Source organism: Periplaneta americana, chromosome 2 (genome assembly GCF_040183065.1).
Source record: "Periplaneta americana isolate PAMFEO1 chromosome 2, P.americana_PAMFEO1_priV1, whole genome shotgun sequence".
NCBI lineage: Eukaryota > Metazoa > Arthropoda > Insecta > Blattodea > Blattidae > Periplaneta > Periplaneta americana.
Window position 1 is genome coordinate 197,118,901 of NC_091118.1, and position 20,639 is coordinate 197,139,539.

The following is a 20,639-nucleotide window of genomic DNA, read 5'->3' on the forward strand; positions in this document are numbered from 1 at the left end:
AACGCGAGTAGGTTCCTCATGCTCAAATGAGTACCTCCGTGGAAAAATCATGGATGTAACATGTTGTCCATCAAATATCAACAACGCGTGTAGGTACCATCGCTGTGTGGGACGGGTATGTTAATAGATCATGTAGCAGAGTAGTGGTAGTGTTCAAATATCAACAACGGGATGAGGTATTTGTTATTGCCTATAATGACACCTATAATAATCGATCATGACCCGTGGCTTCATCTACGTTAAAATATAAATACCGATCATAAGTTTTAGTGATCAGCAGAGTAGTGGCAGTGGAAGTACAGGCCACGTTTGTTACAAATTTTTACCAGTAGAGAAATAAAATTATAAAGTTATTCGACGAAGCTTGTCAGTCAAGCACAAAGCTTTTTAACCGGCCTACTACCGTAGACAGCAGTTGACAGTCCTAAGTCTGTATAAAATGGAAAGGGAAATTTTTTCTGGCTTGGTCTAGCGCGGGAACCAACTGCAGTACACAGATGAAATCAACCTGGAACCAACTCGGGTATAGCTCTGGGACGAACTGGGAACCAATTCGCAGATTTGGGAACCAATTCCAGTACGCCCATCCTTCTAGTATCTAACAGAAACACATACATGAATTTTCGTTACCTAACTCCCTTCTGTATTAAATATGAAAACATAAAGTAGTTTACTAGATTCTATGAAAGTAAAAGTTCGGTCTTAAAGGCGTTTAAATAAACATTACATATGCATCAACATACAATACTGTGTCTCAAAGAAAACTACTCGTATTATTCATTCAAATAAACGCAAATTAAGTTGCACGTGATCACATAACATAATTTTCTGCTGAAAAAATATAATTTATTGTAATACAAGACTTCTTAATTTCATTTTGTGTTTCAGGAGGGTTCAACTTTGAAGCCAAAAGTTACTCAACAAAGTAGATCGAGTGCGGAGGTAGTTTCAGAACAGGTGCAGAACCAGGAAATGCTCAAAGTCACCAAGGAATTCGAGGAGGTACAGGTAAGTTATGCCAGAAAAATATATAAAACACGTAGAAAAAAGACGAAGTTTTCATGCACTATTCTCTTCTTGGCACACTTCAAAATGCACACGTCTCTCTTTATGACGCAATATCATTCCAGGAACACGAGGCACGGGCACAGAGTAACACAGATCTCGAGGACTCCTTCATCACTCGTAGCTCCCACCAAGTGGTGACAGTGACAGCTTACCCTTACAGCGATGATCAGGTGTGCATGGGCTCTATTCTGTCTCTCAATTGCTCTCCTCTATTCCTCAAAGCACTACTACAGCATGACTCTGTTATCAGAATGTCAAATTAATGTAAAAAGCCAGTAGTCTACTTTTACAGCTATAATGGTTCTATTTCTTTCATGCTTCAAGCTAATGTATAATAATTAAAATAAAAATTGCAAACAAATAAAGATTAAATTTGTTTCATGCTTTTATTTAATTCAAAATATATAGACTATATTCAGCATTCTAAATAAAATATAAGTATGTTTTATACCCATTTCAGCAAAAACCAACATATTTTAAACTTAAAAATAAAGATTGAGACAATTTTATGTTGACAGTTGAAAAATTAATATCCTTTTAAGCTATAAATAAACATCTCACTTGAAGTCTTCGATATTCTCCCACACCATATACGGAAGAAAAAACTTACTGGTACTAAATAATTAAAAATATTTTCAAAATTATAACACACCACTCTGAAGACATGATGTGATCACTGCGAAAGTTATGTACTTAATATGTAACGGTTATGAATAGTATACAACAGTCCATACTGAATAATTAGCAAAGCAAAATCTTTAGCACGAGTTGTTGCTTGTGGGCGATCCCAAACCCCGACCTTCATCCCTCTGAGCGCGAGTGCTTACATACTCAGTCAGCCATGGTCTACTGTTATAAATAAAAACAAATTAATAATAGGTATCTCAGTCATAACAACCTTATAAAATACCAGACGAAACTACGAAGTACTACTAATTAAATCATTTAAATACGATGATTTGGTCTAGGAAGCATCCGTTTTTGGTGCAAGGATAATTCAATATGTTTCTTAATTGCAATTATATTTAAGTAATTAAAATACGATAATTTTGATCCAGAAAGTCTATATTTTGGTGCAAGCATAATTCGTTTAACATGTTTTTTAATGTGTTACTGTATCCAAATAATTAAAATACTATCATCTGGTGCAGGGAACATCCGTTTTGGGTGCAAGGATAATTTGTTTAAAATATTTCTAAATTAGTCTTGAATACCTTCTTTAACAAACCGCTCCTAATCAATGTGAATGTAAGTGGATTGTATATAACAATAACTTTTTGTGTTGGTCCCATTGTGCATCATTGTTTACGTAAATAAAAAGAAATGAAAATTAACATGTCACATAAACATTGTTTCAAGAAATACAGGAAACAAAATAAATATGTAAGTAACAAAAAATATGTACCTCACAAAATAATACTTAATATGTGCCGCATGTATATTTGTAAATTTATTCTATCTCTCACTTTCATTTGATCATGAAATAACGCAACGCAAATCATACATCAGTCTTGTGTGTGTTGTATGGGAGTATATCGAAGTGTCAATAAAATTGCAAATAAATATTAAATTTATTTCGTGCTTTTGCCTAATTCAAAATATAAGTTATTCTTAAAAGTTCTAAATAAAGAATAAGTTTACTTTATGTTCCATATCAGCATAAAATCAACATATTTTAAAGTTAAAAACAAACATAGATTAACATAGTAAAGAAGTTACAAAATTAAAGTGATTAAAAATAAATATTGAAACAGTTTTATGCTTTAAGTTAATGTAAATAAATTAAATTTCTTTTATGCTTAAAGTTGTAAAACTAATATCCATCTGAGCTCTAGCTAACAATTCTCTCTTCAAGCCTTAGTATTCTCCTAGAAATAATATTTACACTACTTGAACGAATTAATAACATTCACCATTCATTTCCTCATTTAGTACAAAATAATTTGTAGGCGACAACTTAATTCCTGTTACTTATCAGTGTTGAGGAAGCATGAAAACTGTACCCCTTCATGACTGTTCTGTTACAGTGTTACTTCAATAACTTCAAAAATGATAATTGGTTTTAGAATTTCCAGTCAGATGGCAGCAGACGCGGCTCTTCAAGAAGCAGGACAAAAGCTGCTGATGGTAACCAGAGATCCAATAGGTTCACAAACACAGTGGACCCGAAGACAATATTCAGGAGATCGGATGCAGATGTAGACGTAAATAAGATTAAGCCAAGAACTGCTAATCTCCTAGTAAGTTATTCTGTTGAATTTGTGTAAGTTCCATATCACAATATTAAATCACATCTTGGTATTATGTACAATTCCATACATTTTGCCACACTGGAACTCGTAGTGGATAGAGACAGTGTTTTGTGTATGCTTATGCTTTGCATGGACATGTCCGTTTCCTCTGCCACAAAATCTGTATTACCATCTTTCCATCATTGCAGCCAACAATGTAACATATTCTCCAGTACATCCACTTTATCTGAGGACGTATTGAGAGAGAGAGGGACAGATTCACTTGAAGAAGGCCTGTCTATGAATGATTATTTCAGTGGCATGGCATGAAATTTTGAGCAGGGGACGCTAATTCAAGTTGTCTTTCATGCAATATGAGAAATGAGAAAACGTATTACAAAAATATAGTATTAAAATAAATAGTAGTCAATGTCACGTCAGCAGTCGAAGATTGGTTGGAACCTCGTAAGTAACACCAATAAGGCATGACCTCAAATTATACGTAGTAAAATATGATTTCACGGTTTACACATCAAATAGACACGTATAGTATAACATTAGCTCACTCCCTGTCATACTTAGAGAAATCACAATATTAACGGTCAATAGATACAGTATTAGTATCATTACGTAAGTATGCGTCTGTCTTTTGGTTGTGTCTTTCAGTGACAGCAAGGGAGTCGGTCATTTGTTTTTTAAATCACACTTTTGTTCGTAAATCAGTCTTGATAATAGAATTGTCCTAAAAAATTCAAGTAAACTGGTGTCAGGAACTGTTATTTCGCTCATTATTTATTATATCAGCCACAATGTACACTAACACTTCAACTGAACACAACTCACGAAAAGGTATAACTTGGAAACTACTTATTTTCAATATCAAAGCTAGCTTCCTGCGAGCCTTGCGACCAGGGTAGTTTAGTTAGAAAGGGATGAAAAATCTGCGGGGTGGGTTACACAGAAGAATGAGTGTAAGAAACCAGTCTGCTTGGAAGCTGGTGTGTGCAGGCTTCTTGTTTACTGCTGCATCACAAATCATCCTGAGCTGCCGCATCACAATATTTAACGCATAAATATAAACTCTATTAAAATTAATAAATAATTTTGTTCATAAACTGCAGGTTTATTATGAAATTATTATTAACTGGGGAAGCCAAGCTTTTCAGCTTACATTGACGCTACGCCACTGGATTAATTACAGTTTCTTTTTACAGAAACATAATGCAAAACACTTCATTACTCTCTTTAGTATCTAAATCTATGTTCTTCAGGATCTGAACATTGATATTTTTTCATCTATTGTAACTGAGGTATTCCCTGGAATAACAACTTAACGTATGTTACATCGTTTTCCGTTTTCAGCATATATTGAATTCTTAGTAACACATCTCCCCCCTAATAAAATATTATTTCCCTCCAACGAACACAGCATCCTTTATAAACATTTGAATGTCGTTCTGTTATACGAGATCTAAAATGTTCGATGCTCTATATCTCAGATTCAAGATTTTGCAGTTAGGTTCTTGTTCCAGAGAAAGCCTCAATTTATACAATATTATCTCTATTACTGTGTTTTCGTTGTCAGTCTGATCAAAATGTTTAGCACATTGCAGTATTTTTTTTTATTAATTAATGATCACATATAACCATGGTATCCAGACATCACCTAGGTCCTGTTGGTTGTTGATTATAAAATGTTTAGTTGGTTGGTTTCCAATGCCAACTATGTCACTGTCTCTCTCTCTCTTCCACAGATATCCACTTAGATGTCACTCATTTTCAGTTTCATATTTCCTACTAGTATATCAGCATGATCGTTACTCAAACAGGTCTGGACCAGAGAGTTTACAAATCGATATTCTCAATAAGAGGTTTCCTCGATCGCTCTCATAATTACATTTGTTATAAAAAGTTGGGAACGAACATGGAATTTTTCCTTAATTTTTTGCATTTGCTTATTCAGTTGAGTCCGTTATGCCTGGTTAACCGAAACAACTGCATTCTTTTTTTTTATCCATAACTACATTCACTGCTTACATCACAGTGTTGGGATTTATAGACTTGAGGAATCCACGTGACCGTGTAAAACAAGAAAGAATGTTATTTTGTGATTCATTATTTTACCAACATAATACTCGTATGTTATTAAAGCTTTTAAGCATTTTTCGCAATTTGTAACAAATCTGAAATTTAGATAAACCTCCTGAGATGAAATCAGGGTTGCCAGAGTCTCTCATCAGGGGGTGATTGTATTGTATTGTATTGTATTGTATTTATTAACATTCCATGGTATTCATACATGCTTACAGTTAGAATATGGAACAAGGCAAAAAACTTAATACTATTATAAAATCTTAATTTATAGTCACAGTCTAGATGAAATATATACAGACGAGATTTACAATATAGTCTACTAACACAACACATAGTTTTAGTATCAATTTCATGAAGTGTTATTGAATGTCATGAATTCACCTACAGAATAGAAGGCGTGAGAAATTAGGTACTTCTTTAATTTGGCCTTAAATAATTTTATGTTTTGAGTTTCATTTTTTATATCGATAGGGAGGCTATTAAAAATTTTTACTGCCATATAATGCACTCCTTTTTGATAGCACGATATACTTGCCGATGGAGTATGAAAGTCATTTTTTGACGTGTATTTATACTATGAACTGTTGAATTAGTTACAAAGTTTTCACGATTACATACGAGGAAGACTATTAATGAAAAGATATACTGACAAGCCATGGGCATTAATTCAATGATGAATTAATTCAATTTGTAATACAACTGATTTTGTTTCTTTTATGTATTTAACAGGGGCGATTTCTCAGGGCATGCTATGCTTGCTGCGCAAGCCCAATATTTTCGTAGAATGTATATTTCTCAAATGGGATTACGTACATTAAAATTTATTTTGATTTTTGGAATACTGTATAGGCGTAATACCATCCGCAGGTTGCACACCGCAAGTATCGCAATGCTTGCTCGTTTCTCGGAGCTACAGGAAAGACGTAGAAATAGTGAGAATATGATGAGCGCGCAAGTGCCTTCCTCCTTAGTCCGTCCTAGGCGCACATGCTTCTGTTATGTGTTGTTTGAAGCTCTGGTCCGAGAGCTACACCAACGACTATTTAACGTTACACAGACCGGTATTGACAGCGGGAATGTGCTGTGATTTGCGAGTGCAATGTAATTGTATGAGCGGAATGCATGTGTTAGCTGCTGCATGTATTATTAATTCTTAAACATTAATTTGAAGTATTGCAATGAGTTCGGAATTGTGTGTTATTGAAACCTTATTATTAAATCCATTTTCCCGAAGGACTATTCAAGAGAAGACAGACATTATAGAGAATATGTGCGCTCGTTCAGTGCAGCTCAATACAACAATGTGCATTGGTTGGCAGGGTCAAAAAAACTAAATAAACTGTTTTGTTGGCCATGTTTGTTATATCATATCGAACTTCTACTTCTGATAAGCTAATATGATCCATGACTCATAATGATTTCATAATTATAAAATAAATTATTTATGTGGGTCTGATTATTTTTATTAATTATGAATTATTACATCCTCCCATCTTTCCCTATGAATAAAAGAGTTAGACTAACTTTCGTGACTAGCATTCGCCCCTGGTATTTAAAACAATTATTCAGGGTCTAAACTTTTAATTTTGTTACACTTTTACTAGATTATGAAACTTCCTTTGAATTAAAGATAAAGTCTGGGAAAAGCTCATATTACAGCCTGATTTATACAGAAAAATGCACGATAGTGTTAAAATCCTATCAGTAATAAATCAACTTTCAAAGAGAGTAAAGAATAAAGATACTGTATAATACCTAATATAGACTATAGTATTATCATTTTTACTTCCATTGTTGATGTAAACAGCTATTCAGTTTGGACGACATTGTATATGCTTAACGTTTCAATATTTATGTCGTTCTGAATTATGGATTTTGAAGACGAGAAGGAAGACGAAGAGTTTATGGACACACCACCAGACGTGGTAGCAATAGAGAATATATTCTAATTCTCAGCTCTTCATATAAATGTGAAGTGTTTCATAATTTCATTTAGGAGAGAAGATTGATGTGCGGAAAGTGTCCAAGGAATAGCCTACTGAATGCAGGAAATCGTACTTCCAATGTGAGTTCAATTGCCAGGAAACCTATAATTCCGCACTTTCCTAGAAAAATGTAATTTATGTACTCAGAATGACAAAATACAGTTCTATGTAAAACGTACTTGATGCGAGACGATGTCACAGAACGGCTCTAGAACTCAACTGATCCCTACTACTATGTCCTGTGCAGTACCGATGAGTCATCTGTGACGCAGATTCTTTTCTATCTTATATACCTACAGAATGGGACTGTGATAAGATAAATAAGAAACATAATCCAAGCAAGAAAATAAGCATATTCTTCTAGCAAACACCATAACTGCGGTACCTAGGTCTGTATTTGGACAGAAAATTGACTTGGAATACACATATAAACAACCTAGTGAAAAGACTCCGACATAAATTATGTCAAGTTAAACACTGTTGAAGGGTTCATCACCACTGCCGCTACACTTGAAAAGACATATATTTATCATTGATCAGACCTATATGGATGTATGGCTGTGGTATATGGGGATATGCATCCAATTCCCAAATCAGACGAATTCAGACAATACAGAACCGGGTCCTTCGTCTAATCGTGGATGCACCCTGGTACAGCCGCAATGACAACCTACACAAAGACTTGAACGTGCCTACAGTTGAATCCACCCTGCGCAGCTTCTACATACTTTATCACTCAATGATTAACCATCAAAATGAACTGCTTAATACCATCCCAGAACAACTTCCACTGCCTCGCCAAATAAGAAGATTAAAAAGAAAAAGACATTCAGATCTGTTGTTTGAAGATTAACATTTTTGTTTTGTTTCACATATTGCCAGAGGACAGTCATAGGACTGCAATCTGCATATATGTTTCTTGTGTGCTTTTATAGCATAGTATTTATAATTTTTATCCATGACCATAACGAAAAACATGCCTTTACTAAGTAGTGTAAAGTAGGCTTTTATTCAACATTACTTTATTCCACTACTGAGATAAAGACTTTACCTCACAGTTTGAACTTTATCTCACACTTCATTAGCATTTTCCTAGTACCGGGCACACACATATACTTTTCCATTGAACTATTACTCAAGAAGTTAATATATTAGTTACTAGATGTCACTACCTCTACTTTATTACCATTTCTTAAATATAGATACACTCAATCTCCTTCTCTTTTCTCTATCTACTACATCGTAATTTGTGCATTGCATCCATATCTAATATGCTTTTTTTTTAATTTGTAATAATTTACCTTTGGGATGCGAGGAGACTTAAACCTGCGAAGTTGAGTTTATAGGATTTTAAAATAACACGTGTTAGCCAACTGAGCTAAACAGACACGATAATTAATTACGTTTTAATATTCCTCTTAAGTTTACAGAAGTAAAATGTGACATTATTTTAATCATGTTAGTCCCGTGAACACTTCTAAATAATCCCTGAAACTTCAAAAAGACGAAAATACACGTTTAAAATGAAAAAATATATATTAAGATTACATAATTAATTATAATTTGTTATTTATCCAACGCCTTAGATACCATTCTTCACTAATCATGGCCTCCTACATCATGACCTATCTAGTACACGTATCGATTCTAAAATCCATGCCATACGAGGACTTATTTTGAACATATTTTCTTTTATAAAACATAATTTTTCGTTATGGTCATGGATAAAATTACGTATGGTACTTGTGAGCGTGATCTTTATTACGCTCGTGTAATTTAAGCACGAGGCTGACGCCTCGTGCTTAAATCTTTCCACTCGCGCAATAAAGATGCACTTACCTCACAAGTACCATAAATAACTATTAAGCACAATTGTATTGTACATAATTGTATAATAAAGTTTTCTTATGATTGGAAAAAAAAACACCATAACAATGCAAGTGTATGAGCCGTTGCTAAGCAAATGACGTCAGAATAGTGTGACAAAATTCATTGCCATTGGTAAACAAATGATGTCAGATGTTGAAACTTCTGTAACGTTCTACCCATTTGACTCTCGAGCATAAACGTTTCATTTTAAATATATTAATGTACAATTAATGTTAACTCTTTTCTCACGGAAAATTGCCCTTATATTTTATACACGTAAAGCATCTTGCAGAATCGGCAACAAGTCAGAGAAGCCAATGCAAAACGTAGCACATTTTGGAGCTATTCAGAAACAACATAATTACCTTGAAAGTCTAAACTCTCAAAATGTGAACTGTTGCAGCTGGCACCATCACCCCCCTCAAACAGTGCAGAAAACAGTGTGGAAGAGGGGCAACGTAGTAAAGTGCTGGTGGTTGGAGGATACAGTCGCTTGCGGGGCAGCAAATTCAGCAAGACTCCAGGCGATGACAGCAGCAACAGCGAGGATAATAATGTGCTTACCACTGCAGCACCTTTCACTAGATTCAGTTCTAGGAAAACTACTGCCAGCACTGCCAACAATGAAGAACACAAACTGCTCTCTACCACACCAAGAGGAAGATCGAGGGATAAAGTAATCCAGGTTCAACATCTTACAAACATTTAGAACTAGTTTAGAAAGGAAATAATAAACTGAAAGTGAAGCTGGGCTTATATGTTTAAAATCCTAATTTAGGGCATGATCCTGAAAGCAAACAAGTAAAATACTTTCAATAGAAGAGGAAAGTCTGAGCTATAATAAAGTAGTGCAATTAAAAAAAAATATGTTTACCCTAAGTGGTTTGTTAATTGTTAGATATTATTTACTTACTGGCTTTTAAGGAACCCAGAGGTTAATTGCCGTCCTGACATAAGCCCGCCATCGGTCCCTATCCTGGCCAAGATTAATCCATTCTCTATCATCATATCCCATCTCCCTCAAATCCATTTTAATATTATCTTCCCATCTACGTCTCGGCCTCCCTGAAGGTCTTTTTCCCTCAGGCTTCCCAACTAACATTCTATATGCATTTCTGGATTCGCCCATATGTGCTACATGCCCTGCCCATCTCAAACGTCTGGATTTAATGTTCCTAATTATGTCAGGTGAAGAATACAATGCGTGCAGTTCTGTGTTGTGTAACTCTCTCCATTCTCCTGTAACTTCATCCCTCTTAGCCCCAAATATTTTCCTAAGCACCTTATTCTCAAACACCCTTAACCTATGTTCCCCTCTCAAAGTGAGAGTCCAAGTTTCACAACCATAAAGAACAACCTGTAATATAACTGTTTTATGAATTCTAACTTTCAGATTTTTTGACACCAGACTGGATGATAAAAGCTTCTCAACCGAATAATAACAGGCATTTCCCATATTTATTCTGTGTTTAATTTCCTCCCGAGTATCATTTATATTTGTTACTGTTGCTCCAAGATATTTGAACTTCTCCACCTCTTCAAAAGATAAATTTCTAATTTTTATATTTCTATTTCGTACAATATTCCCGTCACGAAACATAATCATATACTTTGTCTTTTCGGGATTTACTTCCAAACCTATCTCTTTACTTGCTTCAAGTAAAATTCCCGTGTTTTCCCTAATCGTTTTTGGATTTTCTCCTAACATATTCACGTCATCTGCATAGACAAGCAGCTGATGTAACCCGTTCAGTTCCAAGCCCTCTCTGTTATCCTGGACTTTCCTAATGGCATACTCTAGAGCAAAGTTAAAAAGTGATAGTGCATCTCCTTGCTTTAGCCCACAGTGAATTGGAAACGCATCTGACAGAAACTGACCTATACGAACTCTGCTGTACGTTTCACTGAGACACATTTTAATTAATCGAACTAGTTTCTTGGGAATATCAAATTCAATAAGAATATCATATAAAACTTCTCTCTTAACCGAGTCATATGCCTTTTTGAAATCTATGAATAACTGATGCACTGTACCCTTATACTCCTATTTTTTCTCCATTATCTGTTGAATACAAAATATCTGGTCAATAGTTGATCTATTACGCCTAAAACCACACTGATGATCCACAATAATTTCATCTACATATGGAGTTATTGTTAGATATTTTCGTTTAATATTGTGTATTCCCTATGTTTCAACAGAAGGAGACATCAGGCAGTCCAACAACAGAATCCCGTCGACAAGTGCCCACACCTCCACCTCAAAATTCAGCTGTTTTCCACACTAACAGAAGTGGCTTTAAAAACAGACACGCGTCCACTACAGAGAATCTGCCTCCCTCCATCACTACCACCATATTGACCACAACGAAGCCTAAACCTCGCTTCCCATTCCTGTCAAATGCTAGAAAATCGTTGGACAGCCAGATCGCATCTGTAATTGAAAAGGAAGGAAGTGCTCAGAACAAAAAGTTACTGAAGGATGCCACAGCGAGATCAACATCCAGCTTTAGGAGGAGTGTGGGGCCTTCGACAGTTGACAATCGGATCCCAACCACTACTTCAGTATGTTTGAATCCATTACAATACATGAGATCACGCAACTTAAGTTTAAAAATTAAAATTATAATGCTATGTGCAGTAGTTTCATAATCTTGACATCTAGAGACTACATAATTTAAAACATGTAGGGCCGTATTCATAGACATTTTTAGCACGGGTTTCCGGTGGATGATCAGCGTTTTTCGTATTCATAAATCAGTGTTAGCGGTAGGATATGATTTGAATTCTGTACTAGTAACCAGTGAATAGCCGGGGTTAGCTTAGTACGCTCATAGCGCGTGCTGCGAAATGTCTATGAATAGCACCCTTACAGTAGTGGCAAAAAAAAAAAAAAAAAAAACGGACCGACCCTTGTAGCTGATTTCAGAGCCTTGTTCACTCCAGAGCACGACAGACTGGTAATTAAGACTTTCGTGGTTCGAATCCTGCCTGGGAAGGAATCTTATTTTTGTTCCTTATTCAAATTTATTCCCAATACTTTTCGATTGCTGGTAAAATTCATGTTCTGGGAATAATAAGTTAATTAAGTAGTAAAATATCGCTGCAATATGCCCTTTTTTATCTTTGTATTTTTATTTCGTGATATCAATATTTGTGGAACGTTTCAGGATCCAACTGAGGCATATTCTAAATTACGCCAAATTCATCGTATTTGTAACTTTTTATTTAACTTACAACTGACGTCAGAATTTCTTAAAGAAACTGTACAAAAATGCCATGTAGAGACATGACCCTAAATAATGTTTTAAAATACAAAATTTATTTTCTTAAAAAAATTAGTCTGCTTTGATATTTGTGGACTTCAGTACACAATTACACTGTGGAATGAATTAGAAATTAACCCTAAAATCTTACGCACATTCAAGCAGACTTCAAAGACAGTAAAAAATCAAAGAGATTATTTAGAATTAATCTTAACAACACCTGTTAACCTCAATTAAATAATCAATTCTTATTTTCAAAGCTCTCATAATATAGACTAAATTCAACAAACACCTAAAGAAGTGAAGGAGAATTTAAATTATTATGGGCTATTGTAATTTCAATCAAATGACAAATCGACTTGGACAGCAGGATCAGCTAACTGGGACACTTGGTAAGACTGGCCAAACATTTAACCCATTGTTTTACGAATAGGAATTAAAATAAAATTACAGTAAATTTACAACAAATAGTACAGGTACCGGTATTTTAAATTTAAATTGTTAACTGCCTCCCATTGGAGGTAGCCCAGAAGGACTCAGTATACTCTCCTACATGAATTTTACAATATTAGATGTTTACATAAATTTGTTGACAGAAAATTAAAATAAACATATATGAATTATAGACTAAAGTGAAGAAAAAGAAATTAAACAGAGTGAATATGACGACTCAGAATTTGGCAAGAGCGTTTCAAAACTGAAGTTATGATGTCAGTAGTAAGTGTCTGTGGTAGTTCAAAAGTCTTCCTGAAGCTTTCAAAGAACTTGGGAATCACACCTCGAGCTCCAATAAGAAGACCAATCACCTCAATGTTTTCAAGCTGGTATTTTGCTTTGAAGTAATCAACTGTTGGCAGATAAATGTTGATCTTCTCTTGATTGACTTCCTCCGGCTGGCTACTCCCCGTTTCAATCCTTATGGTAGGATTAATTATATATTCTTTCTTAGTAGTCTGGGAATACGCTATGATGTCAATACCTCTAGAGGAGCCATTAGTAGCAAGGCAAAAGACTTCCTCTTCTACTGTCCAAGACGTTTTTTTCAAAGCAGTTGCAATTAAGAATCGATCATGATGGTGTCTGGCATTTCGGAGGAGTAAACCTCTGTTACACTGACCTCGGACGTGGGCAAGGGTTTCAGTCTCTGGGCAGCCATGTCTGCACCGGGATCTGTCGAAAGAGCGACCAGGTACTCCTCTAACTGCTGCTAAATTGGCATTCATTTTAAGGCAGGTTACTCATTCAGATGTAGATAGTTCAGACTTATTAAAAATCCAGGCATTGGCTTCAGGTACTTGGCTTTACAATTCTACACCTCTGCCTCTTCCAGACATTACTTTCCAAGATTCGAATTCTGCATTTCTTAATTCCTCTCTTAATTTCCTAGTCACAGATTTACGAAGTTCAACTGGACAAGGGAGACTTATATGTTGACAGGAAGAATTAAGTTCAGACATCAAAGGTCGCATACTATTTAGAGCCCGGACGAGAAGTTATGGCATCGGCGCGAGGGACGCATTTTAGTTCGTTTGCTTGGACTCGCCCTCACACTCAACTGGAGGGGTGTTTGGTTAGTTGGTTACTAGCATTCCGAGTGTTCAGATCGTTCTGCTACTACCGCTATTGCTAATACTGAAAACATTGTCCTTCTGAGCGCCCTCATTATGGCATTGTCTAAGGTGTGAAATCATAGAGTAGTTCATAGCCAAGGACATGAAATAGCATACAATGTATGGAAATTCATGTCAGAAGAGGCTGTAAACGGAATACCAATTCCATTGAAAAGCGTGTTTGCAAGGGTACTGGCTGCCATTGGTATTTCAAAGCGAACCTTGGCAAGAATCAGGAAAGAAGGGAAAAATATTGAGGCAGGAACAGCAGATCTTTCTCCAGTCCGGAAAAATCATAGCCGAAGAAGAAGATTGTTGCAGCTGTAGACAGTTTTGATGAGGAAGTCATAAGAAGACTCATTTATAATTTCTACGCTACGCATAAGCAGAGGCCGACTCTGCAATCGCTTCTTCCAAGAATGGATATCGGTTTATGATTATGTGAAGAAAGTAGAGAACAATTACATTGAAAGTGAGCACGTGATGGACAGTATTTTGGAGAACATTTCCATAAACTTAGGGATATTTCCATAAACTTAGGGATATCTGATTCCAGCACAGATCAGTCGTCTGATTCGGATGGAGAATAAGAATATAAAGATGGAATAGCGGGCGTAATTCCATTAGGTATCTTCGGACTCTTGAGTAGGAAAGTGGTGATACTAAGGTAAGACGAATGTTTTTGGAAAGAGATGAAACGGATATGCCTGCCGCTCTGAGCTTGAGAACCGTAACCCAAACAACCCCCACTCCTCTACCCTGCTGGCCGGCAATTTAAAACTTCGCGCATTTTGGTGCCATAACATCTCGTCTCAGCTCTACATAAGGATTTTCATTTAATATTAAAGTGATGCAGATGTTGCAGTGTTGCAAGAACGCTTCCCATGATGCTCTGACTAGTCCCAGACCTCTGTATTTTTTGCTTGCATATAACATACTAGTAGGTGTATCAGATGTAATTCCGTTGAACACAAGTTCATAATGAGTAAAACTGATTCATCGAGTCGCTTGCAACGAAACATGGCTCAGTGAACTGTGAACGAGCCCCAAAATGAGTATCCTCAGAAGTGAGCATTGTACTCTGATATTTGCAGGTATCTGTGGTGACGTCACAATCAGTTCCAGCCAATATTCCTCGGTTCAGCTCACGTTACAGGAGTGAGCTGTTGCGAGCAACAGGACATGGGCTGAAGGGTACCACCACACCTGTGTATATGCCCACAGTGCCAACTGTGAGCACCACCACAGGCACCACCAGCACCACCGAACAGACAATGTTCTCTGTAAGTCTGCACAACCCCACTGCACAGTGGTACAGCTGGTTCAGAGTCACATACTGATTGACATATAACTCAGTTTTTGTTGTTTTTTTTAATATGGCAATTCTGATTTACATATAGTGAAATAGTAAAAAAAAATACATATTCTAGAAACTACAAAAACAGTAAATAGTGCAGTTTAGAAACAGCAGAATATCTTTTGTTTATTTTAATTTATATGTACGTGAACGACCACAATTATCATCAGAAAATGCAGGCTCCAAATTTCTAAAATTTTATAAGGAAATGAACTCACAATTGGACAAAAACTACAAGGTACCACAACAAGACTTATTAGAACTTAAATATCTGATAAAAGTATAAAAAAAAATGTTACTAATAATATTTTAAATAAAATATTAAATTTTCACACATATTATTTCATAACTCCACAATCATTATAGAAACAATTATGAAATCTTGTATACCGGCTTAACATGAATTTATGCAAAAGGTAGACTACAATAATGCCCATTTCTTTGAAAATAGAAAAAATTAGGTCACAAAACATTATGTAAATTTTAATATATTTTATATAGGAGAAATAAAAAAAATTAATTGTATTAAAACAAACAACTCTACATGTCTGAGAGTATTCTACTTTTCAGAAATAAGTGTTTATTACATGCAAGAAAAATATTAAAGATGTCAGAGAGACTGTAACAATGTTATGGTTACCAAATGATATAACTGCAGAATTTGTTTGTTTGTTTGTTTGTTTTTTTTTTTTTTCATACTTTGATAAAACTGGTTTGAAATAGTAATATGCGTTACAAGAGCGGTATGTTGACGTTTTCATGTTCGAGGAAAAGATTGAAAAAGCGAAACGTAGTTGAGCTTTTTTAATTTCCGAGAACATGAAAACAAACATACCGCTCGTGTACTGTACATTATTTTGTGCGAAGATCGTTTATTACATACCTGAAAGAGTAATTTCTGATTAGTTGCAATGAAATCTCCATCTTGGTTTCTGTTCAATGACGGCAACTTTGGAAAACAAATATATCTATCTTCAACATTGTTGCTATAAAATGTTTTCTGTGTTTACTATATTCCAGCAGGCCATGATATACGTCTGTCTTTTTTTTTCCCCCAGTCTATAAATGCGAACTTAAAACAAACGGTAAGGTTATGTAATGATTTATTTTTCATTTTAATATTTTAACAATATTATTTATATAACATATTGCAGTAATAACATCGGCATCTGGAATCTTGTTGATTTTTTCACGGCTTCCTTAATGTTACTTGCATTACAAATGCAGTAACTTTTGTGGTGTTGTAGAGTTTACTTAATTTTTGCAAATATTTAAAAACAATAATTAACAGTGCAATTTAGGTGAAATTGCAGTGGTACCGTAAGTTTCCAATTTATAATTATTACTATGTTAAACAGCTCTTAAAAATAATATGTTAAAAGCCTAAAGCAGTAAAATGAATGTCGCGCTTAAGCGGTAAGAAGAGGGAAATTGTTATGTGTGTTACGTTGGGAATACTGAATGTGGTATTTCACACTTACTGCGTATTGGTTTTGTTCGGAAAGCAAAAAAAATACGCACGATCTCGCACAAAATAATATTAGTAACCTGAAGAGTTCGCGGGAAAAACGATGAATGTCACAGTTTTGTTAAGGTTGATGTCATTATCTAATTCAATGGATCACTACGAAATTTAATGTTGTTCTTATGAAAAATGGTAAAAAGGAGAATTATCACCACGAATACAGTAATCCTTTCCTTTATTTTCTATAGAAACAGCATTACATCTGCGGTTATAAACTCAATTAGATCATTATCTAATCCTTAACAGAAATGTGACATTCAATGTTTTTCCCGCGAACTCTTCAAACCCTTTTTTATACTTTTATCAGATATTTAAGTTATAATAAGTCTTGTTGTGGTACCTTGTAATTTTTGTCCAATTGTGAATTCATTTCCTTATAAAATTTTAGAAATTTAGAGCATGCATTTTCTGATAATATTTGTGGTAGTTCACGTACATATACTTAAAATAACTAATTGAAATCTGAAAAATTTTCTCACTGTGAGAATTTTTTCATGATCAAAATATTATGAAACAAAAATGAAAATCCATAATATGTCTACGGTTAACAGTATACAGTGTTTGTACATATCGTAACCAGGTTTTGAGACTATCAGCTTACATAAGAATAAGATCGCATTATGTTTTAAGTCTTGTATTTAACATTCAGGGTTTTCCATTGTTGAAATTTCACTGTATGTGACTCTTAGCTTAGCAAGTTAGTAATACCATATTGTTTATATAAAAGAGTTATTGTTAATACTGAAACAGTAGTTTGTAGCAAGAAACATGCAACACTTACTAAGTGGAAAAGCCAAACATTTATTTAATCTTTCACAGAATTAGTTGCTCAGTAACATCCCTTGAAGATAAAATTCTGACTGCATGATCATCACTGCTGCATAAAACAAATACAGTACTGACAACAGGAAGAAGTGTGACAGATATACATTTTCAAAAGGATAAAAATGTAGACATTATATACATTTTAAGACGTATGACTTCTTTGTAAACAAAATTACTTTAAGACACTCTAAACTACTAAAGTGTATTATTCTATTTTTATTTCCCTCTTTCAATACATGTTGCTTTTGACCTTACAAGGAAAAAGAGAAAGTGACTGTATTGTTTATGTTGTTAAGCTCCAAGTTGAGAAATAACAGTATCTCACATTAAACTACATTACAACATATCACGTTATGAAAGAAGAGAAGCAAATTAAAATTCTTCTTTCTTTCATAATAGAACATAAAGCTTAATATTTTATGAACAAGAAAGTCAATAGTTCATTTTTTTCAAGACTGACCAAATTTACTCATTTTTGGGGAGCTTGGGGGGGGGGGGGGGGGGGAAGCAAGATTTCAATAGAGGAAAGCTTTTAAAGAATCTTAATTTGCATACGGTTTTCTGAGTAACTCAAATGGCAATTTCCCCCCCCCCCTATACAGCTTCTAAATTGTTTTAATATAAAAGTTTCTTTTATTGTCTTCATTTTTCCAAATTAATCTAACCTAATTTTGAAAGGACCCAACATAGACAAGACTGAATTAAGAAACACAGACAGACAAAGACACGACATTTTCAAGCCATGATTAAAAAAAAAAAAAAACATCTTTTTGTTGCTATCTGTTTCTGTTTGTTTAGCATGACAGAATATCAGAGATCCATTTAACTCTTTATTTCATCAGAAAATTAATATACCATGTTATGAAAGAAGGGAAGCAAATTAAAATTCTTCTTTCTTTCATAATAGTACATAAAGCTTAATATTTTATGAACAAGAAAGTCAATAGTTCATTTTTTTCAAGACTGACCAAATTTACTCATTTTTGGGGAGCTTGGGGGGGGGGGGGGGGGAAGCAAGATTTCAATAGAGGAAAGCTTTTAAAGAATCCTAATTTGCATACGGTTTTCTGAGTAACTCAAATGGCAATTCCCCCCCCCCCCATACAGCTTCTAAATTGTTTTAATATAAAAGTTTCTTTTATTGTCTTCATTTTTCCAAATTAATCTAACCTAATTTTGAAAGGACCCAACATAGACAAGACTGAATTAAGAAACACAGACAGACAAAGACACATTTTCAAGCCATGATTAAAAAAAAAAAACCTCTTTTTGTTGCTATCTGTTTCTGTTTGTTTAGCATGACAGAATCTCAGAGATCCATTTAACTCTTTATTTCATCAGAAAATTAATATACCATGTTATGAAAGAAGAGAAGCAAATTAAAATTCTTCTTTCTTTCATAATAGTACATAGAGCTTAATATTTTATGAACAAGAAAGTCAATAGTTCATTTTTTCAAGACTGACCAAATTTACTCATTTTTGGGGAGCTTGGGGGGTGGGGGAAGCAATATTTCAATAGAGGAAAGCTTTTAAACAATCTTAATTTGCATTCGGTTTTCTGAGTAGTAACTCAAATGGCAAATTTTTTCCCCCTCTATACAGCTTTTAAATTGTTTTAATATAAAAATTTCTTTTATTGTCTTCATTTTTCCAAATTAATCTAACCTAATTTTGCAAGGACCCAACATAGACAAGACTGAATTAAGAAACACAGACAGACATAAAGACACGACATTTTCAAGCCATGATTAAAAAAAAAAAAAAAAGCATCTTTTTGTCGCTATCTGTTTCTGTTTTTTTAGCATGACAGAATCTCAGAGATCCATTTAACTCTTTATTTCATCAGAAAATTAACAAAAGTAAATAAACACTCTGGGGAGCTTTCAGAATTAAAGAAAGTAACATTAGTTTATTTCTGTGTTCTCTGAAGGCCATCGGGAAAATGGCGTCCTTCCTTGGGTCCATCCGATCTGAACTTCGCTCCCCTCGGGCAAACCAGTTGTGATGTGAGGATACCAGGCAGAAGACAAGATGAATTTAATTCTTCATATGTGCCAGTTCATACCCTTCGCTTTACTTTCCACTTCATTGTCTGTTTGACCAGAAAGAGTGAACTGTGATATAACGTTAAATGTAACTATATATAGCCAGTAGCCCAGGTGGCTGTGAAAGTTATCAAACAGACTTGGTTTTTGTACCTTTAAATTATTATTATTAGTAGTAGTAATCTCTTTTTATATTCTACGTAATTTTCTTATAATTTTTGTACTGAGCAATTTTAATAAAGTGGTTTGGTTTTTTCATATAAATGTTTGGCTTTTTATTTCTCACTATTGCACACATAATATTGTAATAAGACTAAGAAATGATCCTAGATTATTTGAGACACTGGGTATGAAAATGTAGAAGAACAAAGTTTATATACGTTTTTGTATGAAAATGGATAATTAATATATAAATTACTATGTTAGATGAAAGACATGAATGGTCAGTATAATGTTATTTAGCTAACAAAAAGTTTCTTCTGTACTAATATCCAATAAATATTCTTTTTTTCCAGAAAATAACCAAATTTAGTTACAGAAAGATATTATGAATGTTGTTCAGCAAGAACAGACAAATTGCCAGTACAGTAACCAAGAATTTACCTACTAACTGCCTTCCAAATAAACTGATAATTCCACGCATAAAATTCAAACAAGACATTTCTAGTCTCCTGAGGAAAATGGTCTAATGTCTTACTTCCTGATCCTGGGTTGTTTCACTGAAAACATTTAAAAGATGCTTACTGTTAATATCAAATAAAA

The 20,639-nt window shown here is 34.5% G+C and overlaps 1 protein-coding gene across 4 annotated transcripts in view; it reads left to right on the forward strand.

The window, feature by feature from the left end:
* LOC138695008 (mucin-2-like) overlaps positions 1-20,639 on the forward strand; it is a 195,364-nt gene that overhangs the window by 132,199 nt on the left and 42,526 nt on the right. Inside the window, exons 5-10 of one of the 4 annotated variants that reach the window (XM_069819289.1) lie at positions 889-1,008; positions 1,131-1,238; positions 3,135-3,308; positions 9,651-9,932; positions 11,450-11,812; positions 15,218-15,406. In XM_069819289.1, the coding sequence (XP_069675390.1) occupies positions 889-1,008; positions 1,131-1,238; positions 3,135-3,308; positions 9,651-9,932; positions 11,450-11,812; positions 15,218-15,406 (1,236 nt within the window). The remainder of the gene's footprint in view (positions 1-888; positions 1,009-1,130; positions 1,239-3,134; positions 3,309-9,650; positions 9,933-11,449; positions 11,813-15,217; positions 15,407-20,639) is intronic. The other 3 variants (XM_069819291.1, XM_069819293.1, XM_069819292.1) reach the window with 3 other exon arrangements.